Here is an 8,409-nt window from a genome sequence, read left to right as displayed (position 1 = left end):
TTAGGCATTAATCAGAAAAATCTGTATTTCTTTAGGTTCCCTTTACAGTAAGCAAGACTGTAGAAATAAGAGACACCTCTAGAGAATAATTCAGATTTTGATCTTTCTGTGATGATTACAAAGACGCCTAGTGTGACCACAATCATAATTACAAGGCCTCTGTTAAACAGGTAGAGTTAAGAAGGGAACCAGATTTTTGTGCCTGAGAACAGTCCTTAGACTCTGCTGCCCTTGATTTCCAGGCTGGCCTTGATCCAACAGGCAAGGTTTGAGTATGCCTGCAGGCTCTGCTGTATGCATTTCACAGCTGAAGGTGTGTTATTTTGATAACTCCATCAGGGCTACAGTGCTGAACTGTTCTGGAGACCCAGGAGCCCTGCATTAAGAGGTTACTAGACCCTGGCTCCTTGTTATTGCATAGAAATGATGCAATGTAGAATTCAGGGAAGGGTGATGGGTGGAGCAGCAAGACCCATTATGATTTAACCTTTTACCATCAGCAGTAAATCCCCTTGTATGCATGCATTTTATAAGAACTGGGCAGGACACACTGTCAAAGGATGTTGAAACAGGATTTTACAGTAGCTAATAGATACCATTTGCTGTAAAGACAGCCCAAGAAAGGCCTTGAGCTGAAAAAACACATCTATCAGTCCACATAAATCATGTTTAAATTGTAATCACCCCAGTGAAAACTTTAGAAGAACACAACTGTGATTTTCTGTTTCAAAGGAAGCCATTTGTGGGCTAGATCATGCTGGGTGCTGCATCATCTAATGCTTGCAAGGTCAGGTTTTCAAGGCTTAAAGTGTTTTCCATCCTGTTAGGATAAATAAGGATTGGCAGGTTTCTTTGAATTGGAGGCATTAGAGCTATCACAACTAAAGCTTTCTGTAAAAATAAAGAATCTTTGGAGCTGGCATATGGAAGTAAAGGAAAAATACCGTACAGAAGTAATAAACTTTTCTCATCTGTTAGATGATTTACCACCATCTGGGAAGGCTGCACAGTCATTATCAGGCAGAATAGAAATATTGCTTCAAACTTCTTAGTCACACAGAATCACAACAGAAATATGGAAGTTGATAATGACAAGAACAAAAGAAAATATAAAAGATGTTTTTGGAACATGGCAAGTGAGAAAATCTGCCAAACACAGATCTGGTCTTCCAACCCTCACAATAATACATATAATTTACTAACTTTAAAGGGCTCCTGACAATATTAATTTCACACACTTGATCTGCAGTGAGCTGTTCATAACTTCCCTGATTTTGTCAAGAGTTGTCTGAGTCATCTTTATTCCTGACTCAAGGATTTTAGTTCTGCAGTCTTGTTTTCACCCAGAGTCAGTATCCTTGGAGCAGCACTGGGGCAGGCAGTGCTGGCAGACACTGAGCTGTCTGTTTTAACCACATATCACTGCTCAAAACAGATTAAAAAATCACAACACTGAAAACACCATCTACCGTGGGAATGCTGTCCCCACAGTGAGGTATGGGAGGGGAATGCCCACTGCAGCGACTGTGTGAACACGCCTGACTCTGCCAGGCAAGAGCATGCAGAGCAATTCCCTCCCTTCATCTTGGGCAAGAAGCAGTGGGAAAAAAGTTTGTCAAAAGCTGGGAAAACACCTTGGTATTTGAGTTTGAAAGGGAGTGAAACCTGCTCATTAGTGAAGTTCAATACTAGGGGAAATGAAGGTGATGCTTAATAGATGCTGTGTTTCATAAAGACCTCAGTTCAGATTTTATTTAAGCATAAGCTTGATCTTCAGTTCAGGGCTGCTTAATGTAGTGTTCCTTGCCAAGGCTGTTGAACACGCTGAGGGATTGCAGGAAAGGCTGCCCAATGGTGCCAAGAGCTAGCCAAACATTTTTCAGATGAAAAAACGTAGAAATGGGAGAAGTCCATCACAGCAGAAACCTGTGCTGCAGAAGACCCTGTTGTGACCCCACAGACTCATCTTGACCATTGCAGTAAATGACATGAGTAGTCTAAGTTCAAAGACAGTTAACTCCAGGTACTGGCCTAGACTGACATGCAGCACTGTTTTTAGTACAATCTAATCACAGGTGAGTAAACCTAAAATGCAGTTTCTTTTTACTGTGTAGTCAGAACTTTTCTGTTCAGTGGATGCTGGGAAGGTACCAGCAAATATTTTAGGATATGTACCAGCGCCAATAAATATCTATGCCAACATTTTACAAAGTTCTGGTGTTTGGAAGATTTACACAGATACAGATAGCAGCAGAGTTTGAAAGATGGATTTTTGCTTGGTAAAGGCAAGCTCCATGAAAAGCTAAGTGCTATTGCAAACTAATTAATACAACACAGCTGAGAAAATTATTGCCCTAGATAAGAGGCTTGCTCCACCCCTGCTGTACTCTGGTGCTTTTGGGCTTGACGAAAATGTATTTTGAAGATTCAGACTGAATTTGCGACAATTATATCTCAGATTTCCAGAAGCTGCTAGTCAGACAAAACACAAATTTCCAAGGTCATCTGAAAGAAAAGCTGATGTGTAGTAGAGCAGGTGCAGATATCCAGTGAAGTAAAACAAGCCAGATGCAAAGCTTGCAGGCAAACAAGAAGGTAAGACCATATTTTCCATGTGACCCTACATAGACTTGTTTAGCAGTTTGAGGCTATGCCAAATAGTTCACTGCACCTCTAAAAATTGCTTTATTCTAAAAGAGTAATCTGAAAGATGCCTGGACTGCAGTCAACTTAAGATCACACATATCTGCATCTTCAAAGCATTCTCTTTGGCTCAACATAGCAACAGAATCATAACTATTAGTGGTTATTTCAACCTTGAAGTAATTTGATGCTTCGCTACCCCACCCACTAAGCAAATAAACTTACTTTGATGTCCCTTTAATGTGTCACAGAAGAGAAAAATATAGGTCTTGTATTAACAGTGTGAAAGAGATTATTCTAAAGATTATAATTTTCAAATGAATACCAAGACTAAATGTTGTATTCGTAGCCCATTCTTTCAGCTCCCTGAAATCTAGCAACTCTGATGACAGAGAGGACTTGTCAAGGCATTTCCCTACAAAAAGGGAAAGATTTTTTACTCCAAAGTCAGTCAGTTATTCGTAAGATATTTATTAGGATGGACTTGATCATGGTGGCCACATACCCTGCAAGGCTCTAACCCAATTCACTGTTCCACATCTATGGAGTTATATGAGAGGTGAAGAGTTACAGCTCACTGGACACTGGTAAATCGTGCTCCAGCTTCAGCTAAAGGCATGCAATAATAACTGAGACTGCTCTGGATATGGATATTTATTTTGCAACACAGTTCCATTCTTACTCTACCTGTAGCTTAAAGTATGCCCTAGTTCTGTTCTAAGCTCCACATACTGCCAGGCAGACATTGAGCAGGAAACCCCACTTCTCAGTACTTGTTTCCCAGACTAAATATTTCAATCCTATCTCTAATTCCAGGGCCACTCATGTCTGTATTAGGAGGCAGAACTCAACCTGACAACTAGGTCCTTTGCTATTTTAATGGTAAGTAATAGGACTAAAGCAGACATATGGACTAGAGGAACATTTTAACATTTATTTAGGCAAAACGTCACAGCAGATAAAATAATTCTAGAGTCAACTGTAGATTGCAACACGTGCTCTCACTGGAATTCAAACACAGTAATCCTTTCATTGTCTTAATCCACAAATTTTAATGCATATGAGCAAGCAATCCTTGCATGTCAACTTCAATTCTCATCTTTCACATACACAGAGATACTAGATCTATTTTAAAGTTAAATAACAAAAATGTAGCTTAGTAACCTTTGTTTATTCCTAAGACTACGTGGATCATACATAGTGTAGGAAAAAGCTTATTCAAAGAACTCTTTTAAATAAAGATCAAATTGCAAATTGTACCAATGACTTTGTACAGACATATTAGTGTACATAGACATGTAAAAAATAGAAAACACACAGGAAAATATACACTTAATACATTTCAAAAATATTAAGATTTGGAAAACATTAAGACATCTGGGTGTACAGCACATGTAAACCATTTTGTGGTGAAACCAGAACTGATCAATTGCACATTCATGGATATCCACACAAAGTCAGCTCTTTCCTTTTCATCACTAAGCTGATGCTTCAGCAATAGGTTTTGGCTAAAAAAACCCCATAAAAACCCAGTTAATGCCTTAAAAACATTTGTGTACAGAACAAGAACAATAACAGCATGTGGATTTAAATGAGCTACAAAAAAAAAATTCTTCTCAGAAGCAGAACTGTAATACACCTATCATCAATCACCTTAATACCAAAGACATCTGGCTGTATTTTGCATCTACTAATATTAATGGCAATATTCTATCCTTCACTTTTAAGATTGTGCAGCCCTGGATTTCCAGACCCAAGAGAATATATTACATCACTTGCACACAATTATATTCTTTAGATAATCATATTGCTCAAAACCAAACGCTGACATTCCCAGTATTTACACACAGCCCTTGACCCATCTTTCATGTGGATCTCCATGCCAGGGAAAATCTTACATTGAAATCTGGGGATATTTTCTGTAAGCAATCAGCAGCATATTATGCAGAAACAGATATAATCATACCATCTCACTAATTTTGTCATTATCTAAATTAGGAGTATTTTCAATATAGTGAAATGTTATATTTTCAATATAGTGAAATGATCTACCTTAAATTAGGTATGCCAGATCCTATTTTGGAGGATACTCTCTATCATCTATTATGCCAAACTCCACATTGCATGATGATTTCCTATTGTAAGTTGATATCTCTTACCTGCAGAAGCACAAATACACAAAACTGTAGCTGGGCATACAGAATGTTGATAGATACAGGATTTAGGCAAATACTAAATGTTGTGTCGTGAATTGCTAGCCTTACTTCTATACAGAGCAGCCCCCCTGTGTGCTACTAAGGCAGATAAGATGATGATTAGTTCCTTGGTATATTTTTTTAATTCCCTGACATTGTTTGTGGCTTCTTTTCCCAAAGCAGAAGCTAGTGCAGGGTTATATGTAAAATTGTGACAGGGAAGCATGGCACAGATCTCAGCAGATCCTTTGTTAGACTTGCACCTGCCTGGTTAAAAAACCCTTCTCTAGTGCATGGTGGTAGAGTGGTGCCTTGATTGCCTGCTGCATGACTGGATGAATAAAAATCCATAACTAGATCATCTGTAGGGACAGCAGTCCCATGGGTTACCTGTCACCCAGCTCTAATCCTGGCCTGTGCACGGATCCCCATTGGGAAATTCACCCAGCCCCAACCAGGCGCTGCCAGCACTGTGGGAGGGGACCAACACAGAGCTTCTCCCAGGGGTGTCACCCACAGAAGGTCTGCAAACACTGGGGGTGTAGCTGGGCTGCAGCATGGAACTGCACTTCAGAGAAGGCCTGAACTGAAACTGGAGTTCAGAGAAGGCCTTGTCCATGCCAAGCAATACATGTTGGCAGCATATGCTGCTGCAATCATATCACATTCTTATGATAGATAAATTACCAGATCCTGAAACTCTTATTTGTGCTTGCAAGGGGGATTTTTTTTAATGTTTATGGTACTAGTTTCACACATAGACAAGAATTTAATGAAAAATCATTAAAGAAATGGCACTTCCATGCAGGAAGAATACTTGATTGGCCAAGGTAGAAACTGAAGCACTTATCTAAGCATTCTTTCTGCACATGGACACTCTCCTAAATTGGGACCATAAATAAATTTATGTTGACAAATTCACTATATTTACAGGTTACATTGAGACAGTTACAGTCAGTCTCAAGTGCAGGTAACCTACCTCCCTGTTAGCTTCAGAACATGCAAAAAAAACGTCGATAACTGTTCGATGTAAGATACAAAGAAGAGATGTGTTTTCACTAAAAACACTGGAGTTCAAAATTCAGCATCACCAATAAAATGCTAATACACATTTTCAGATTCTATAACCAAGTGTTTAAAAAGAAAAGGTTTGATATGGAAGGGAAACCTGTCCACATAAAATAAAAGTCTTTCCAATGGAATGTAGTCAGTTTCTAAACACATTCAAATATTACAGTGTCTCCATAAATAGAAAACTAGATAGTGCTGAAGACCTAAAACAGTCCTTTCCAAATGTTCAAGTGAATATATAGGTCTCTTTTTACTATCAATAATACACACTTGCTTGAATTACAGCTGTTCTAATCTTTGGCAATCATTCAAGTACCTTCCCCTCTTCTCTCCTTTGCAACCCTCCATCTTCCATTTTCACACAGCAGAGTCACCAGGGCATATCTTAATTTCATAATGTTTTTGGAAAAATGCCACCTGTCCCAAACTCTTTGTGTGTGCATGCAGTCAATCAAGGAAGCATATCATAAATCCACCGTGGTCCTTCAATTGTCACTCAGGCAGTGGCACTTCTCCAGTCTCAGTGCTATATCCAAGAGAGGCTATGTGCTGACAAACTCCCTCTTATTTGCACAGAGCCTGCTGAGAAGGATTTCAGAATAAACTTGATTTATTGGACCTCGGACATGATATGGGGACTGAGAATTCGTTGCATAGTCCTGCAGTTGTGATGGTTTGCTTTGACTGCTGAAATATTTCCCCAGTGTATAGTGCCTTGATAACGTCATTGTTATGTGTGGCCTTTCTTCAGAGGGGTTGGATTTCACCACCTGCAAAAGAAATGACATATGTGAGTGTTTTCTGCCTGCACCTAGAAAGACAGACACACAGCTGCACAGTGTGTGCAGAAATGCTGAGCCAGTTGTCCATGAAGCAGGTCCTGATACTTTATCTTGAGGTGCAAGTTGCTCATAAACATTATTTTAGTGGTCAACATGTTATGTTGTAAACTAACTAAAAAGCAAGATCTTAATTTTTGAAATCTACATGCATAGGCCCATTACGCTCAGTCGTTTGACTGTGTAATATCTTTGTGTATTAGACTCTGTTCTCTTCATTAGAGACAATTTACTGCAAACAATAAAATTAATACCCAACAGCTTGTCTGTATATTTTTAGCATGTGAAAAAACAAACTCATGGCTGCTCCAAATAGCAGAAAGGTTTAAATCTTCCTCTGATACCAAGCACTTGAGGCACATATAACGTGTCTCAGCTATGAGCCCTGGGAGAATGCCTCATTCTGAGGTCTTGATGCAAACCTGGCCCAGCACCACATCGAGGTGAAACCCCTCATGTGTTGTGTTTCTTCAAGAAGGGAGTTATGCTGCAATTTAACACCCCTCTCTCCAGGACACCACATGGACAGAGCCACAGCATGGTTCAGTAATTTAGTGTTGAAGAATGCTTCAGCTTGGCCCCTGAAATATGTATAAAGCTCTGGGATTATCATCTTTGACTTGTATGGAATAAAACCATGTTCATAGGACTAACAAGTGAGAAAGTGAAAGGTGTGGTTGTCAGGAGCTTAACGACTGGGGGTAGTCTCCTGTGAAATGCTGAAGGTCTTGTCTCAGTGAATACTCAGTCACTAATGAATAATGAAGCAGCTTTGAGAGAGACAAAACTTTAGAACCCCGCACATATGCAGGACAGAGAACCTCAGCCCAGGCAGTAGCAAACCCAGAGAATACAGAAAAGGTGGTTAATTCATTTTTAAAATAGTATATATATGCTGACTTGATAGCTCTGATGCCCATCAGTTTTCCTGCTGTATCAACCACAGCGGACACTTGAAAATGCAGAATTCATTTATTAATGCATATATTCATGCAGAAGCATGTTAGCTTTTAAAAACATAATGTATATTTACTGTCACTGAATAATCAGAATCAACACCCATATGTGGTGAAGCTCATAATAAATGAAATAAATCATATAAAATTGGGTGTAAGTGAAGAAATAATATGTGCAAAGGCTTGAAAGACTGAGCAGAGACTATGAGGGAGCTGGCAGAACTGAAAAAAAGACCAGGAATTATCCATGTAGAAAATTAATATATCCTCTGATCAATTTCATACAGCTAAGCCAAGGGCTATTATTTGTTTTCATGCAATTACTGTAGGTTCATTTTTCTAAATTAGTGCCTTAGATCTTACAATTATTTCAAAATGATGCCACCTTGAACCAATCACCCAAACTGCATTCCTGTTAGGCATAATCTCCCAGGAATGCAATCTAATGTTCTCCCAGCAGCCAGCTGGTTAGGATACAAAAATCCCAAGGTTGCTAATTTCTGTGTAGTGATTATGTTTTCACTGCCATTAAAATAGGAAATAAATCTGAATTTAAAAATAGCTTCTGTAATAATTATATAGTGCTGATCAATGTCCATAAGCATTTGCAAAGAATGAGATAGATAAAAAATCAAGTTTTCATATGTGCATGGAACTAGAATTATGTTGGGCAGTAAATGCCAGGATTATGCATGATATTTTGTC

General features: G+C 38.9%; 1 protein-coding gene across 2 annotated transcripts in view; it reads right to left on the bottom strand.

The window, feature by feature from the left end:
• Positions 1-3,550: 3,550 nt before the first annotated feature.
• CPED1 (cadherin like and PC-esterase domain containing 1) overlaps positions 3,551-8,409 on the bottom strand; it is a 158,016-nt gene continuing 153,157 nt past the window's right edge. For both annotated transcript variants that reach the window (XM_063396755.1, XM_063396756.1), the window contains exon 23: positions 3,551-6,679. In XM_063396755.1, coding sequence (XP_063252825.1) covers positions 6,452-6,679 — 228 coding nt within the window. In that variant the 3' untranslated portion in view covers positions 3,551-6,451. The remainder of the gene's footprint in view (positions 6,680-8,409) is intronic.

This window comes from Prinia subflava, chromosome 4 (genome assembly GCF_021018805.1).
Source record: "Prinia subflava isolate CZ2003 ecotype Zambia chromosome 4, Cam_Psub_1.2, whole genome shotgun sequence".
NCBI classification, from domain to species: Eukaryota; Metazoa; Chordata; class Aves; order Passeriformes; family Cisticolidae; genus Prinia; species Prinia subflava.
The sequence above is the reverse complement of the archived record's forward strand: the minus strand, read 5'-3'. Positions and strand labels throughout refer to the sequence as shown.